General features: G+C 36.3%; 1 protein-coding gene across 1 annotated transcript in view; it reads right to left on the bottom strand.

Annotated features, from left to right (window-relative positions):
• Window positions 1-17,415, bottom strand: part of 2mit (leucine-rich repeat-containing protein 2mit) — a gene marked incomplete at its 5' end in the record, with an annotated part of 21,182 nt that extends 3,767 nt beyond the window's left edge. Inside the window, 3 exons of the mRNA XM_017621126.1 lie at window positions 89-699; window positions 762-3,045; window positions 17,380-17,415. Coding sequence (XP_017476615.1) covers window positions 89-699; window positions 762-3,045; window positions 17,380-17,415 — 2,931 coding nt within the window. The remainder of the gene's footprint in view (window positions 1-88; window positions 700-761; window positions 3,046-17,379) is intronic.
• Between the last annotated feature and the right edge of the window lie 4 nt (window positions 17,416-17,419).

The raw sequence follows: 17,419 nt of genomic DNA, 5'->3' as shown, positions 1-17,419 counted from the left end.
CTGTTGTTGTTGTTTTTGCTGTCATGTAATAGTTGCTGTCTGTTGTGTGCAATGGCGATATTGTATGTGGCAGCTGCTGGATAGTTACTGCTGTGCTGGCATGTGTTGCTGCTGCTGCTGCTGCCGCTGCAGATGTTGCAGCATCAGCATTTGTTGTTGTGTTCGCAGCTCCTCCAGTTGTTGTTGCTGCGATGCCTGGGAGCATGGCTTGTGCACCAACTGCTCGTTGCTGATATGCGGAAATCTCTCTGGTATTATTTAATGATGACTTAGCTGCCAGTTTAGCATTTATCGAGTGGCTTTGTGTTGTTTGTTCTTGTTGCTGCTCTTGATTATGACTCGAACTAATGGCTGCTGTTGTTGCTGAATCCACTTGCTTCTGCAACGATAAGCTTACAAGCATACTTTGGGGCGCGGTCGCTTGTTTACTTGTTGTTATCTCTTTTGTTGCACCCGCAATCGATTTTGCTGCTGCCGATCCGGTGAACTTTGCTGACGCAAATTTTGTGCCAACTGTTGTTGTTTCCGTGATTTGTTGCCTCAATAAATTGGCTGCTGTTGCCGCACCACTTCCTGTTGCAACAGTTGCAACTTGCCGCAAAGTTTTTGCCACTACCGACGCGTTGGTTGGCATTGCCAGCGTTTTCGGTCTCTCCAGTCCTGCAAGCGTTGTTCTTCTTTGAGTTGGCGCCTGTGTTGCTTTTGCGTATGCCATGGCGCAGTTGCTTTTGAAACTTCTGAACCATCCTCTCCCTTCCCACTCTGACCGGCTTGCTCAGCACTGGCGCTCAACTGCGCCAATGTTGTCAACATTGTTGCTTCAACATTAAATGTTGCAGTAGTTGTTCGAGCAGTCATTTGGGCGCTTGGCATTACTTGAGCTCGTTTAATTTGCAAGAAACTTGCTGCCATTGGCAATATTTTAGTGCTTATTTTGGATTGCATTGTTGGCGATGTTGTTGTTGTTGTTGCTGTCATGTAATAGTTGCTGTCTGTTGTGTGCAATGGCGATATTGTATGTGGCAGCTGCTGGATAGTTACTGCTGTGCTGGCATGTGTTGCTGCTGCTGCTGCTGCCGCTGCAGATGTTGCAGCATCAGCATTTGTTGTTGTGTTCGCAGCTCCTCCAGTTGTTGTTGCTGCGATGCCTGGGAGCATGGCTTGTGCACCAACTGCTCGTTGCTGATATGCGGAAATCTCTCTGGTATTATTTAATGATGACTTAGCTGCCAGTTTAGCATTTATCGAGTGGCTTTGTGTTGTTTGTTCTTGTTGCTGCTCTTGATTATGACTCGAACTAATGGCTGCTGTTGTTGCTGAATCCACTTGCTTCTGCAACGATAAGCTTACAAGCATACTTTGGGGCGCGGTCGCTTGTTTACTTGTTGTTATCTCTTTTGTTGCACCCGCAATCGATTTTGCTGCTGCCGATCCGGTGAACTTTGCTGACGCAAATTTTGTGCCAACTGTTGTTGTTTCCGTGATTTGTTGCCTCAATAAATTGGCTGCTGTTGCCGCACCACTTCCTGTTGCAACAGTTGCAACTTGCCCCAAAGTTTTTGCCACTACCGACGCGTTGGTTGGCATTGCCAGCGTTTTCGGTCTCTCCAGTCCTGCAAGCGTTGTTCTTCTTTGAGTTGGCGCCTGTGTTGCTTTTGCGTATGCCATGGCAAACGCTGGCCCAGTTGGCCGTGCTGACTTAACTTTTTCGTTTATTCTGCTAATTGTTGTTGCATGCGCTTGAGTGGCGTTTGCCTGGTAATCAAACGTCGCTTCGGCAGCTAACTTTGTAGGTGTTGTTGGTGTGATTGTTGTTGTTGCTGTAGTTTCTGCTTGTGGACTCGCTGCCATCTCAGCCGTAAAATTCTTTTGATTAAACTTGAAAAGCTTCGTCTCAACTTGCATTCCGTTCGCTTGTGTCTCTCTCCTTGCCCCACCATCTTCATCTATCGCTTCTGTGCCAGTCATATTTTCTCTATTTCTATCTGGTTGTTGCAAGTTCGGCAGCGTTGGCATTTTCGCGTTTGATTTTTCGCTTTGCGTTTGTAAACCGTTTGGCAAATTGAAAGTTGCCTCGCTCGTCTCGACGCTGCTGCCTGCTGACACAACTTCGGTGCGTTCTGCTGGTTCGCCACTGCCGATTTCAAATTCTGTGGCGCACATAGGTGTGGGCGTGTGTGCATTCTCTGCTTGCCACCACCCATCAGCCGTTTGTTTTTGTGCACCGCAATTACTCTTAAACTTTTCGAAAAAATTGTGCATCCGCACAAACTTCTGTTTCAGTTCGATTTTTGTTGCTTCTTCCGATGAAAGCTGCTGCTCTGCCGCCTCGCCATCTACGAGCGTTTCAACGTCCTCCGTACGCTGCTGACCCAGTTTATCTGCAGTTGCACTCAATGCAATTAATTGTCCGCCCGCACTCTTGCCAGAGCCAAACCGATTATGACCGCCCTTCTGCTGCTGCTGCTGCTGCTGTTCATTTTTTCCCAAATCGTCTATAATACTGTTACCCTCAAAATTAAAGCTCTCCAGTTCGGTTTTGTTTAGTCCGCCATCGCCATTGTTACTGCCGCTACGCTCTACAATCCTACATGGACTGGCCCACTCGGCGATGCTCAGCAAATCGCTGCACTTAATTGGATTCTCATCGAGCAGCAGGTCACGCAAACGTGGCAACGTATGCACCATGGCTTGGCTTACGCCCCGCAGGCCGGCCGCGCGTAAATTGAGTGTCAGCAATTTGGGCAACGGCAGCGCTGGCAAGTACAAGAGTTTATTGCCCGAGAGATCGAGCGTTTGTAGATTGTTGAGTCCAGTAAAGGATTGCGGTTGTATGTCCATGATTTCGTTATGCTGCAGGAATAGATGCTCCAATGAGGTGGGCAAACTGATGGGCACTTTAGCCAACTGATTATGGTCAAGGAAGAGCGTCTCTAATATCTCTAGTCGGCCGAGTGCATCGTCTTCAATGTTTTCGATGCGACTGTGTGAAAGGTCGAGGTACTGCAGTAGTGGGTAGCTATCCAAGTCGCCGCTGTTGATAATCTGTAATGAGCGACAAATAGGAAAAGGAGAATTAGGTATGAAAAAACTAGTAAGTAGAAAGAGAGAAATTAATTGCATTAAAAATGTAGAAAGGGGAAAAGCAATTAACGGAAGCTCTTACTAAGCAGCCTGCGAAAATAGGAAGTCGAATGTACGTTTAACTGCTTTGATGCAAAGAAGACAATGAACTTTTGTTACATATCTGTGGGNTTTCGATGCGACTATGTGAAAGGTCGAGGTACTGCAGTAGTGGGTAGCTATCCAAGTCGCCGCTGTTGATAATCTGCAATGAGCGACAAATAGGGAAAGGGGAATTAGGTATGAAAAAACTAAAAGTAGAAAGAGAGAAATTAATTGCATTAAAAATGTAGAAAGGGGAAAAGCAATTAACGGAAGCTCTTACTAAGGAGCCTGCAAAAATAGGAAGTCGAATGTACGTTAAACTGCTTTGATGCAAAGAAGACAATGAACTTTTGTTACATATCTGTGGGCATTTAAAAAAAAATAAAAAATTATGTGCAGTTTTACTTTTTTCTATCGAAAACCCCGTCATACTATTTAAATAAATTTGCGAGCCCTTTTTTCTTGAGTGGAGTCTGAAAACACTAAAATGTGATATTTTTAATAATTTTTTGTCTTATCTATAAAGTTTAGCTTAATCGTTTTCGCAAACGCTTTACCGTCGTCTTTATTACACTGCGCTCCGCCGAAAACCATTTCAGTTGTCTGGAAGTCTTTTGAAAAGTTTTTCAAATTTCCATTCCTTTCAACCAAATCTGATAGTAAATATACATTTCAATACCTCACGAGATCCATTTATTCAAAGAATTTATCCGGACAGGGTGGGGTGCTCCTTATAGATTTTATAGTCCCGCTATTGCCATTATTAAATATTGCTAAACTTAAAATAAAAAGTTCACAACAATTGATATCAAGCACCGAACGTTTTGTTTTCCGGTAAAATTAATTTTACTGTCAATTACTTTATTACTATTTTAGGTTGTTTTTTAAATTTTAATTAAATCAGTTTTATTTTTTACTTTTGTTGTTTACGTTGTAATAAAAGCGGGTTTTGTAGTTTTTTAATCTATAATTTTATTTCTAAGACTATTGTGTTAGAACANTTTGATATCAAGCACCGAACGTTTTGTTTTCCGGTAAAATTAATTTTACTGTCAATTACTTTATTACTATTTTAGGTTGTTTTTAAAATTTTAATTAAATCAGTTTTATTTTTTACTTTTGTTGTTTACGTTGTAATAAAAGCGGGTTTTGTAGTTTTTTAATCTATAATTTTATTTCTAAGACTATTGTGTTAGAACAACAAACATTTGCCTTACGAAAACCCTTTTAATATGTTAGCCAGAATTGCAATTAGTCAGCGTTTATACATGATGAAGGCAGATTTTTGGGTTGTTGGTTATCTGCTGCAGAAAATTATTCGTTGTCAGGTTCTATAGAAATGGGCAGCTTTCGGTGTACATCTTGACGCTAACTCTGCTCTTTTGCCACTACGAAGGCTGCTTAATTCTGCCGGCGGCCTTGCAATTCGTACTTATAGTAGGAAATTGATAATTGCCTTCGGAGAAACCTTGTTGAAGCAAGTTCTAAAAAGCCTATTCAATGTTAGTCAACATTTGATGGAGTGCAGTATCCGCAGATTAGTTTGAGTAGGCGTGTGCTGGCATCCTAAAAGCTTTCTTGGACTAAATTTTTCCCTGATGTACGAGTCATATAGACTTTCCAAAAGTTTTTAGAAAGAAATAAGAGAAGCTTATAGGTCGAAAATTGCTTCGTTTCATTTCGAGGAGACTGGCGTACGAATACCACTTTCGTTTTGGTCCATAAATTTGTACTTATAGTCACATTTTCCCCAGACATTCTGTAGCTGATGTACAATTTTTTCTTTGCGAAAGAACTTTAATTTAATTGCTACGAATTGGAATAAACAAGTAACCACCAAATGTTTATTTTAATAGGTACGTCTACGAGAATTAAAGCTATGCCATTTAATGTCATTGTGAAGTACTTTTAATACTTGTGCTAGCGTGTAAATATTCAAAATAAAATTCATATATTTCGTCGCTTGGCGTACAATACCTCGTATCCGCCAAATGCAATACCACGTATGAGGTGGTATAGAAAAACATTTATTTTGGTTACCCTGTCTTAATGCTTCCTTACTTCACAAATTTAATAGTCGTATCAACCGATACTTCCCATACACCAAACAAAAGGAGAAAATTCGGATTTTTGATTAAAGAACACCAAAATCATTCGAGCGGTTGTCGAAATATTTGGTAATAAATAAAATTTGCTAAATTTTTCAAAAATTTCTTGCCCTAAAATGCTCGATATTTGTTGAATTTATATAAAATTTGTACACGATAATATTTCTATTGCTCCAAAGGACTTATATCCCGAAAATGGAAGTTGTATCTGCAAATCATAAGTTGCTAGGGCACTTTAAAGGCTCAAAATTGGCACGAAAATAAGCCAATATTTACCGTTGTTTCTACGACAGAGACCGAACTGGATACTTCCACAGATAAATCCGTTGATAGGTTTGGAATATTATCTTTGAAACGTCACACTTTCCATTGAAATCGCTTCATTGCTTCTCGTGCAGTAAGGGTTTTCGTTAAGCTCTGAAAATTACAACTACAACATTTGAGTATAGCCTCCATATCGAAACGTAAGACGTATTTTACGTCGAAATAGAAACTTACTTGTAAAAAGGCCTTCTTTAATATAGAAATAATTTTAAAAAGTTACATCCAAACATACTATAATTAATACAGAGCTAGCGCGTATGACTGATTGAGGTGCTGTGCGCACGATATGCATTCGGCAAGTTTTTTGTATTTTATAGGGCTTGGTAAAATTTAAAACTAAAGTTCTCCAAAATTACAATAGTGAAAATTTCGAGAATCAGTTAAATTCGCTTTAATCATTTACTAGAGCAATTTTTTCCCGGCCAGACTATTCGGAATAAATTGTACTGTAGATAAAACAGCTGCCATTTGATTTCATTCGATTTGAAGGGAGTAGGGGAATATGAGTCGTCCGAATCCTGATCAGGATTATACTTTTAATTTGGGAAAAATAAAGCTGTAATCCTGTCGTAATTGTGGTAGATTTTCTATTAAATCTTTAAACAATTTTTTTTTCAATATTTAATCAAAGCTCTTAATCGAATGTGCTACTTCTAAACACCGCAATTGCTAGGACATCATAAACACCCAAGCAAATTTATCACCCATTCAACATAACCGATTTTTAATTTATGTATAATTTGCTCTAAGCACAAAAAGAAACACTCTTCTCAAACTTAAATTAATTCTGCACAAATCGTAATCACGCCAGCTAAGCCCGCCAATATTCTTTNAAAATAAAAACTTACTAGTAAAAAGTCGTTCTTTAATATAGAAATAATTTTAAAAAGTTACATCCACACATACTATAATTAATACGTATAAGTGATTGAGGTGCCTGTGCGCACGAATGCATTCGGCCAGTTGCGGGTACTCTAGTAACAGAATGCAAAACGTTGCTTCATAACTATTACTGTACCTTAGTTAGTCAAACATTAGAGAACGTTAATACGTATTTTCATAGATATTAAAGATCATCGCAATTTTCGATTTTTGTCCAGCTGAATCGTCACTTTTGCCTTATGTGCGACGATTTGCTCATGCTATTAACAGTAATTTGTATTTTATAGGGCTTGGTAAAATTTAAAACTAAAGTTCTCCAAAATTACAATAGTGAAAATTTCGAGAATCAGTTAAATTCGCGTTAATCATTTACTAGAGCAATTTTTTCCCGGCCAGACTATTCGGAATAAATTGTACTGTAGATAAAACAGCTGCCATTTGATTTCATTCGATTTGAAGGGAGTAGGGGAATATGAGTCGTCCGAATCCTGATCAGGATTATACTTTTAATTTGGGAAAAATAAAGCTGTAATCCTGTCGTAATTGTGGTAGATTTTCTATTAAATCTTTAAACAATTTTTTTTTCAATATTTAATCAAAGCTCTTAATCGAATGTGCTACTTCTAAACACCGCAATTGCTAGGACATCATAAACACCCAAGCAAATTTATCACCCATTCAACATAACCGATTTTTAATTTATGTATAATTTGCTCTAAGCACAAAAAGAAACACTCTTCTCAAACTTAAATTAATTCTGCACAAATCGTAATCACGCCAGCTAAGCCCGCCAATATTCTTTAACCCATTCACTGGGGGTAACTGTTTTCAAAATAACACTTAAGCCGCCTTTGCGCCATGCCACAAAGTGTAAAGTTGCCACAACAGCAGAAAAGCTGCTAACAAGCCTGAAATAACAAGAACAGCAGCAACAAAAGATAGCAAAACAAAGCTAACGGCTTGCAGCGGCAGGCGAGTGAGTGGGAGAATGTAAATGGAAAAATATTTTCACCCGGTTACCACTTCAATGCCTACTAAGCGAATAAGCAAATGAGCGTACGAGCCTAGCACCATAGGCGCAGATAATAAGGTTGCCACGCTGGCTGGAAGGCATTTATAATTCCGAATAATTGGAATAAGGATAATAACGATAAAGCTAAAGCGTAAGCAAACAAACCAGGCATTGGGAGGCAAACATACAAATGCATCCAAGCAGCTATTGAAATGTAGGCATGTGTTGACATTAGGGTGTCTCGTGCACCTTATACGAAAAAAGTCATAATGACTCACGCCAGAATATTTAGCTCAGTTCTTTGGAAAATGATTTTGACTTATGAGCTCTTTATAAATCATTAGTTCATAGCATACATTTCTCCAAGATGAGCTAAGTTTTTATTTGAATTGCCAAGTTTTAGACTGGAAACGAAACACTGTTCAAGCCTAGGAAGAAATGAAGGCTGCTTATCTAAAACTTTACCTGCTTTACAGAAAATATTCGCATTTGAATGGTACATCGGTACCCGCAGAATGTCTTTTTTTTTAAAGCTATGGTCATAGCTTCGGAAAGCCGAAGAAAATTGACAATCAAAATTCCTTAAAAATTACTTTTTTGCAAGCTTATTTACATTAAAATTTGTGAGTGAATTATTATTTTTTATACGATTTTAATCAATAAACAAATTTGAAAACGAGTTATTTCGTTATTTTATACTTGAATCCAAACACAATCGATTAATCGATTAATATCTTGTAATTAATTTTACGGCCTTGCAATTAATCATTTGATACATTAATAGAGTAATAGTTTTTTTTTTGTCATCCCTATCAGGGTCTTAGTAAATAAGGCAGAAAAATGTAATGTGTTTGAAATTTTGCCGAAATTTTTACAATAAACTGCAATTTTAAAATTATAAATTATGTTGCAATAATTCCAGACAGAACTTTTCAATAATTTCCAAAATTTTTCTTTTCTGAAGCGTTTCTTTATTGATAGTGAAAACACTCAGTTTTATTTAACTTTAATGCATTTATTAGATTTTTTATAATTTGCACTGATTTTATAGACAAAGTATTAATTTTAATGTAACTTTAATGCAATTAATAATTTTCACTAATTTTTCAAGGAAGTCATACTAATGTATTTATTTTCATAATCACAATCAAAGCTGGCAAGTGTAATGCAAACAAAAAGCAACGCAATGAAAACAAAAACAACGCAATCAAGGATAATCGTCAAAACCCTAACAATAATAACAATGAAAAGCTGTCGGCGGCATTGCCAGCAGCGGCGATGAGAAAGAAATGTGTGATAATCGCAAAAACATGCCTACTTCTAGGCGCATGGTGCGGTTTATGAATACAAAGGCTGGGAGGGGTGCAAAAACACATACAGGCAGACTGGCAATATCTGCGAGCAATACGAGCTTGGTTTTGTCGCATTTGGTGTGGGTTTGCTTTTATTGCGTTTTTTTTTTCATACATGTCTGCCGTCTGGCTAATATACCAGCAGTGCAGTGATTTGCTTTTTCTTTGCACTGATATTGGCTTATGCATTTCATTTTCATCCCCGCAAACACACATACGTTACTTATTTTTTTGAATGCATATATAGTATGTATGTATGTGCCTGCAGTGTATGAAAATTTCTGCAGGCACAAAAGCATATTTTGATGTTTGTTATGAAAAGCGGCTTTGAAGTATGCCTCTTTACAAATAAGCGCACAGAAGTACGTATGTATATCAGCTATGCCAAAGAAGATTTACTACATGCGGAATGGAAAGAAATAAAAACAATTACGAAAATTAAAACAAAAGTAACATCAGGAAGAATAATTTTAACGCAGTAGTTAAACGTAAATTTCATGAAGCTAAATGGGCAACTCCATAGCAGCTCTCGTTTTTTTTTTTTGTACAATTTTCGCTTTCAGTCCTTTCCACTTTCTCCGCCCGACTTTACTTTACTGTATACTTTATGTATACTGTCCCCATCACACTCATTTTCTTTGCTTATCCGTTACTGTTTTTTTTTTGCATTTGTTCTTGCTACTTGCTAATGAGTCTCAGCTTAACTCTACTCGACTCTCTGGGTAGTAAAAAGATTCTCGCGTCATCGGCACCATGCCACTGGCTGAGAGATGGATGGACAAATCCTTATTCTTACTAGCAGGAATGTATAATATAAAATTCAGCATAAAAATAATGAGCAGCATAAGGCTTTGTTTAGCTTGTAAGGCATAAAAGATGAACAAGCAATTATTTCGCATTTAACTTGATAGCCATTAAATATTAAATAATGATGCTTCAGCGCGTTTCACTTTGCGGAGGTGTAGTGCATTCAAGCGCAAACAAAATTTTGCCTGTATTGAAGTGATTGAAGTGCGATTGGGATTTTTTTATAACCCACTAGAAAAGACGTTGCGAGTGCTAGAAGAATGGCGGCATAAGTTGTTGTTTGCATCTAATCGCATTAACGAAGAGCATACGTTATTTATAACGATACTAAAATAGAACTTTGGAGAAGCTAGAATAATATTGTCCGCTTCGTTTGCGGAAAAAATCAATCCCAGACCGAACTTGAAATTTCGAAAAAAAATTAACACAAGCGACAACATCATCGCTATAATAGCTGTTACCCAAAGGCACCACGTCAAAGCAAAACCCCAAAAAGTACCTAGCCCAAAAAGTAGTAGTACGTACAGTTGGGTATAGTCCATGTTTTGAGAATGCAGTTACAATAGCACGACCGTATCTACTCAATTCTGACTCTTGCGCTTCCCCATGGAAACTTTAGATAGGGTAACCAACCTGCGTGAAGCCTTATGTTACCATCAGCCCTTAACAATGAAACTCAAAACAAAAAATGCAAACCGAAGTGGATTTAACGCTGAGGTGGACAATGAAAGGCTGATCGACTCCACCGTCGCACAAACTATGGTGGTTCAGCACTGAAAGAGCCACAAAATCTCGTGGATATACCTGTTCAAACAACCAAGATCCAACGTGACCACGTTATGCTAGACAGAAAATAAGATTACAGCGCGTCCGAGGAGCCCTTACCAACTCCTAACCCTACCCTGCCCCAGCGGGGTGAAAGTTCGACTTCCGATTTACTCCGAATGCTGAATCCTGCTTAAACAGACAACTGATATAAATGAGCAGTGGAACTCATTCTACAAATCTCCATACCGCTGCCGTACAGATGGTTGGCTTCTATTACTCGCGTTGGAACAACTGATATGATAAAGAGCACTGTACGCAACATAAAAAGCGAATAGCTACGCAATCGACTGTTGACGGGTACCTGTACAAGGCGTTGAGAGAGCGACGTCTTTTCGAGAGGAAAAGAGAAGCGAAAAGACATCAGTGCGAAGAGCTGGAAGTACTGGTGGGCAGAAATGCGGCCTCAAAATTCTATCAGAAAATAAGGCTGCTGTGAAAAGTTTTCAATATCGCAGCTAGTTACTGCAGAGACGAAGTTAAAAATCTGTTAACAGACTCCAGGAAGACACTTTGAAATGGCAACCTAGGCGGCGTGGTTGAAAAAGAAGCACCTATGCCAACTTGTAGAACGGAGCTCACGCCTATCTACTTGACTAAAAAGAGATGATTGCAAAAACAATAAAGCTTAAGAAAGAACTGTCTGAGCGTACTTTTATCTGATAAATGCGTGCTAGAAGATCAGAATTTCAGAGGATGTAAGATCCAGGTGTTTGCTGCAAAGTTTCTCTCGTTGTTCGTAAACCACAGTCACTTATCCTGTGCTCCGGAATTATTGCTCAGAAGCGTATACATTGACAACATCGGCTGAAAGAAAAAGATTTGAGAGAGAAAGGAAGGCCTTCTCTGCGTTGGCAAGCTCAGGTGTAGAGGCGTCAGTGGCACATAAAAGCAAAGACAGGCGTATTTTATTGGACTCGGCCATAATTACTTAGGCGGTTACAATACCAACCAAGAAGAAAAGGGACCAACGCTTAAAAGAATTCCTGAAATGACTTTTTCAAAGTTCAAACTTTATGATGTAGAAAAAGGATTGTTATATATCTAAAAAAAATATACCGGTTTTAATTTTGAAATAAAAACATAAATTTTTTTTGGGTCCTTCCATTGCATTTTTTGTAAGTTCACCATTCGCTATGCGAATGATTCGCATAAAATGATGCGAACATTTTGCGAATTCGAATGTGTACATGGGCAGAGTGCGCAGTTAACGAATTTTAAAAATTTGACATTCGAAACATCTCTAGTCTAAAATATTTTTGCAAGACAATTTCGTAAAAAAGTTCAGTAACACCTACACTTGGCAATACAATTTTTTGTTTAAGTTCTACTACATAGAATAACCGAAATACTTAGCAGTTGTCGAGCTTGAATTTACTTACATTAGGGTGGTACGCTAGGGTCGGTGAGTACTAGAACGGGGTACTTTCTCCTCGGGGAAAGAATACATCATACTATAAGGGCAGACTGTAAATGCCGCAGATATGACGAAAAGTGTAAAAAGGCGACCCTAGGTTCGGCCAAATAATTTTTTTTTATTTTTTCCAAATCGGCTCGCAAAAAATATTTTAAATTCAGAGGTGTACGGCGAACGTTTTTTTACTGGTACGGCCCAATGCACATTAGGGTGGTCAAAAATGCACGTAAAAATTAAAGTCGGAATTTTTATGCTCTCACCCCCTAGTATTGTTCTATATATATCCAACAAAGTGGACCCCTATTTTTTATTTTGAAATAAAAAAATATTTAGAGGTCTCTCAAAGCGCTGAAAGTTTTCCATGTATTTATTTTGTATGGAAAAAAACCTCTCGTGGAAATGTTTTGGAATTCTTTAAAATCAATATTTTTCGATCGGACTCTGTTTCTCTTCACCAGATTCCCAATAATAAAACCCAATTATTTTTTTAAACATTTTTTTCTTAGTAACTACATTTTATAGGGCCGCCAAACCCCCTAAAAAATGCCGGAAATGACATGGGTGGATAAGTAAAAAATCTCCATTATTAAAAAATGGTTAAATAAATAATTGGATTATGTTATTGGAAGTCTCCTGAAGGGAACCAGAGTCTTCCTTTCGAAAAATGTTGATTTTCAAGAATTCCATACCATTTCCACGAAAAGCCTATACATGCCTAACAAGCGGATAAATAGAACTGCGCGCCTGGTAGTAAAAAAACATCACCAACGAATTGCCATTAACAAATTTACCAATTATGAGCAAGATGCAAATACGCCAAGTTTTTTGCAAACTTTTTCTTTGAACAGCAGGCAGTACGAAATTTTTGCTGAAAAAAACTTGGTAAGTTAACTTGTTCCATTTTTCACTAACCACTGCGCGAGCTTACGCACCAAAATCAATAAGTGAACGAATGAGCAAATGAATGAATGGCTGAATGAGCGCGCATTCATCAAAAGCGTAGATTTACACGCGATTATGTGAGTAGCTAGTGGAGCGCGCGATTTCGGCGCTTTTACAGCAATTAACAGCATGTTAACACAAAAAAAAAACAAAAAAAAACAAAAAAAAACAAGAAAAAAACGTACACACGCAGCACAAATAGATAGCAAGACAAACAAAAAAAAAGAACAATCATGGATAGCACCGAAAATACTCGCAAGCAACAAAAAATTCTATAAAAGTGACTTACATATGTATGTATATACATTAGACTGCATCAGTCCCCATACAAAACAAAAAAAAAAAATCGGTACTGTTTTTCTATTGGAATTATGAAACCTAATATATTCTAAGACATCCACCAAAATATGTCGTAAAAATATTACGATTTAAGCGGGCTAGACCGATTTGAAAATACCTGCTAAAATGGAGCTTTTTATGAATAAAAAAAGTTTCTTAAAGATATTTTTTGAAAAAATCCCCTCAAATGACAAAACGGGTTAAGCTTGAAAAATTTGCATTAAAATATTTTAAAAAAATTTAGAACAGAATCGTAATAATGACATTTTTGATGCTGTTTTTGAATTTTTACAAAGATTGGTGTAAGATAAACTTGATAAACTGAACCCAAACTCTTCCGATTTAGATTTGTGAGGTATCATTCGAAAGGTTTTTTTTTCGCCCTTTTAATTTCTTTGCAAATAAGCTCATTCAAAAGACGCAAGAGAAAGGTAGGATGGAGGAATATCATTCAAAGTTGAATTAAGATGTGTTGGTATTTAAAAAAAAATATGGGATACGAATCACTTTTTTTGCCCATAAATAAAAAATAGTGTGAAAATACCTTTCTACCGATATCCCAAAAGTCTAAATTAGAATAGTTTTTGCCCAGTTGTTTAAGTTTTTCGTAAATCGATCTTTGAAAAAAGTAGAAAAAAACAGCATCAAAAATTTCATTACCATTTCGTTGAAAAGATTTTGAAATATTTTTATGCAGATTTTTTAAGCCTAATCTGTTTTGTCATCTGAGGGAACTTATTCAAAAAGTTCTTTAAGAAACTATTTTTATTCATAAAAAACTTCATTTTTGGAGGTATTTTCAAATTGGTCTAGCTCGCATAAATCTTAATACTTTTCCGAAATATTNAGCAACTTTTTTTTTTTGGTGATGCAGTCTAATATACATACCTGGGATGAAAAGTGCGGTAGGAAGCGTGTTTCCAAAGTTTTGGATGGCGTACATATGGATGCTTCACGCATGAATTCACTCCCACACATTGGTACATATTTATGTCTGTATGGATGCACAAACACAAATGTGTGTATGTGTGCGTACTTATATGTATGAGGAAATACTTAACAAAGCGCAACCAATTTGGTGGGGAGCAGAAAGGGAAAAAAATTTTCAATTTGCCTCCACTGAATACCGAGAAAAAGGTAGGAAAGATGAGAAAAAGTATGCAAAGCTTGTCATTGATAGATGAAATTGAAAAATTTGTTTTGGGGCAGTTTTTGCAAAGCTTTTGGCTGATAAATCTGAGTATGAAAAGTTTAAGCATTTTCATTTAATAAATTCGCATAATTAAATCTGTATATGTATAAACAGATTGGACTTTTTCAAAATTATATTTAAAAACTTAGCCTCAAACTCTCACTATGTATTTACTCTTCGCCTACATGCCAAAAATAAATTTATATTTTTTTTTCAGGTTGCTCAGATTTTCATTACACATTTTTTTTTTTAATAATTATTTTAGCACTTATATTCTAATGGCCTTATTCATAAAAAATAAAGTAGGTTTAAAGAGCTTATAAATCGACGTTTTCATATCATTTTTAGAATTTATAAACCTTTTTTAAAGCTTACTTTATTTTTTATAATAGGGCTTATACTTTGTATTTATTAGGATACAAATTACTTAGCTTAGGTTGGCTAACTGGAAACATTTCTACATATACCTCCCTATAAATAAGGATTTTTCATGTTGTGCAACAATTTGTACCGCCTCAAATTCTGAAAGTAATGCTGTGCTCTGCTAATTTATTTGGGCCCTTGAAATTAAAATCTTAACATAAATGTTAGCTACTTGAAAATCTAGCACGCATTTTTGATTACTTCAAAACTGGACACACATTATTGGTAATTTAAAAGTAGGACATAATTTTTGGTAACTTACAAAACCCTACATCAATTTGTTATTATTTTGGCAATTCAAAAATTAGACATCAAATTTTGATAACCTGTAAACTGGGCATTTATTTCTTATGAACTAAGAACTCTTTTTGGTAAATTAAAAATTGAACATACATTTTCAATAACATAAATACTTTTACTTTTGAGGAGAGCAAAGAAACTGTTGTAAAAAATATTGTTGTCGTTAGGAAAAAGTGTGGGATTCGCTATGTGCTCTGCTTCTAAGAATACTAGAAATTCGACCATTTGCCAACTTACGTACATATCTTTCTAAACGCATGCGCAATTAATCGTAAATGAAAAAGCATTTTTGCACAGTCGATAGTTTGACATGGTAGCGACGATATTAAAGCTACCAAAAATTTTGGGTAATTTAAAACTTGGACATGAAAAATGGGAAAATTTGTTTGGCAATTTAAAAAATGTGAAACATTTTTGTCTATTAAAAAATTGGATATAAATTTTTGCTGGTTTAAAAGCCAAGCTCACATTTTTGGTGTTTTAAAGCTGATTATGGATTTTTAATTTAAACAAGTAGACATAAATTTTGGCCCTAAAAAACTTGACATAAGTTTTTGGTAACCTAAAAACTGGATATTAATTTTTGGATACTTATAACACCGTGAGACAGTAAATTTTACACACCAAAAAAGGAATATATTATGGGTAAATTATAGTAAAATCGTGTACTTAATTTTTCTTTCTGACGACGGAATTGTTTTTAAAAGGATTTTGAAATTTTAAAAATATGATTATTTCAAAAAATTATTTAAAAATTTCAGTGCAATGTAGGATAGCAATATTGATATCATATAAATGAAAAAATTCTGTAGAATTATAACGTGCATAAAAACGAATAGGTATGGAAAATGTCCTTTCAAAATTATGTATTTAAATATCCTTGAAAATTTGCATTTTTTTAATTATTGCTTGGGGACTAATAAACGCACGACTTCATCAACGAATTTGCTCCTGCAAAATTTATTAACTTAAAAATATAAAAATATATTAAAAGCACATTTTCAATACCTATTCGTCCTTGTAAACTAAAAAGGTTTATTGTTTTTTAATTCTACAGGATTTTCTCTCTCATGGGGTACCCATATTGTTATTCTACATTACACTGGTTTTTTTTTTAATATTTTTGAATTAGTCATATCTTTATGGCGGAACCTCGTCTTTGACCAATAACGCGGACCCATTGAGGAACAATCATAAATTGCCAATGAAAATATTTTGCTAACAGTGGTCGTAGATGATTGGGTTGATGTCAGGAAAGCAGGCTTCGTTCGGATCCTGTTACCAAGAGAACTTGAGATTGAAAAAAGTTGCATCTGAACAAAGTTGGCAGGCCGAAGAAGAAATCAATACGATCTCTGAGATTTTCGAAGCCACCTAGGAATACAATTAAACCTGGAGCAATTGACTACACGGAGCTGTAAAATAACTGCTTCACCACTTCTTGACGGCATTACTTGTGATAATTTAAAGAAGTAGCTTGAAATGGAAGATCCGCCGAAACTTGCAAGTCCAAAGCTGTCTAATCATACTCAAGGTGTAGAGAGATGCGTGAAAACGATAACAGATGCAACATAGAATGTGATAGAGTACGAGGCTAGAGAGCGCTACATTTTAAACAAGCTTAAATCAATTTGAAAAATCTGACTTCAAAAACAATCCATGAAGAAAGTAAAGTTTTTCGTAACTTTTAAGCGTTTTTCGAAATAGTTTGGCGATGTGCTAGTGGCAAAAAAAAAAAAAAATATGCCAACAAATATATTTTAGTCGTTTTTAAGAAATATTTAGGGCAATTTCGTCAGGCGGGAATATCTAGAAACTCTCTTTTAAAGATACTACACGGTTTTCCTGGTTTGGAATTTTTTTAAAGCGGATTTTCAGACCGGAACGAACCACAAGATATCAGCCTACTTGAAATTTCTTCTCTGAATTTTAATTAGAATGTAGAACGTCAACATTTGGAACTAGAGCGCTTCAGATTTCAAAAAAGTGTGTTTATGGGGTACCCTAACGCATATAGTTTATAGTAACCAAAACTAACCCAAAGCTCAATAACATTAATGAAATAAATCATTTGTAGTTGGTTGTAAAGAAAATGGATAAACCATAAGAGTTACCGGGCAGTGCTAAGTTCAGCAATTATCTTGCTAGCAGCTGAAGTTTCAAAATAACTGCGTAACCAGTCGAGATAATAAAGCAAAGTATGGTTAGACAAAAAACTCACAAACCTCTTTTAAAAACTCACAAATAATAATAACAAATTTGAGGTAACCCTATTTGACTGCACTCACCTTCAACCAATTGTCCGTCAGCTTGAGTGTCCTCACCGAT

This window comes from Rhagoletis zephyria, unplaced genomic scaffold, assembly GCF_001687245.7.
Source record: "Rhagoletis zephyria isolate East Lansing unplaced genomic scaffold, Rhagoletis_zephyria_1.1 Rzeph_scaffold_02365, whole genome shotgun sequence".
NCBI classification, from domain to species: domain Eukaryota; kingdom Metazoa; phylum Arthropoda; class Insecta; order Diptera; family Tephritidae; genus Rhagoletis; species Rhagoletis zephyria.
The sequence above is the reverse complement of the archived record's forward strand: the minus strand, read 5'-3'. Positions and strand labels throughout refer to the sequence as shown.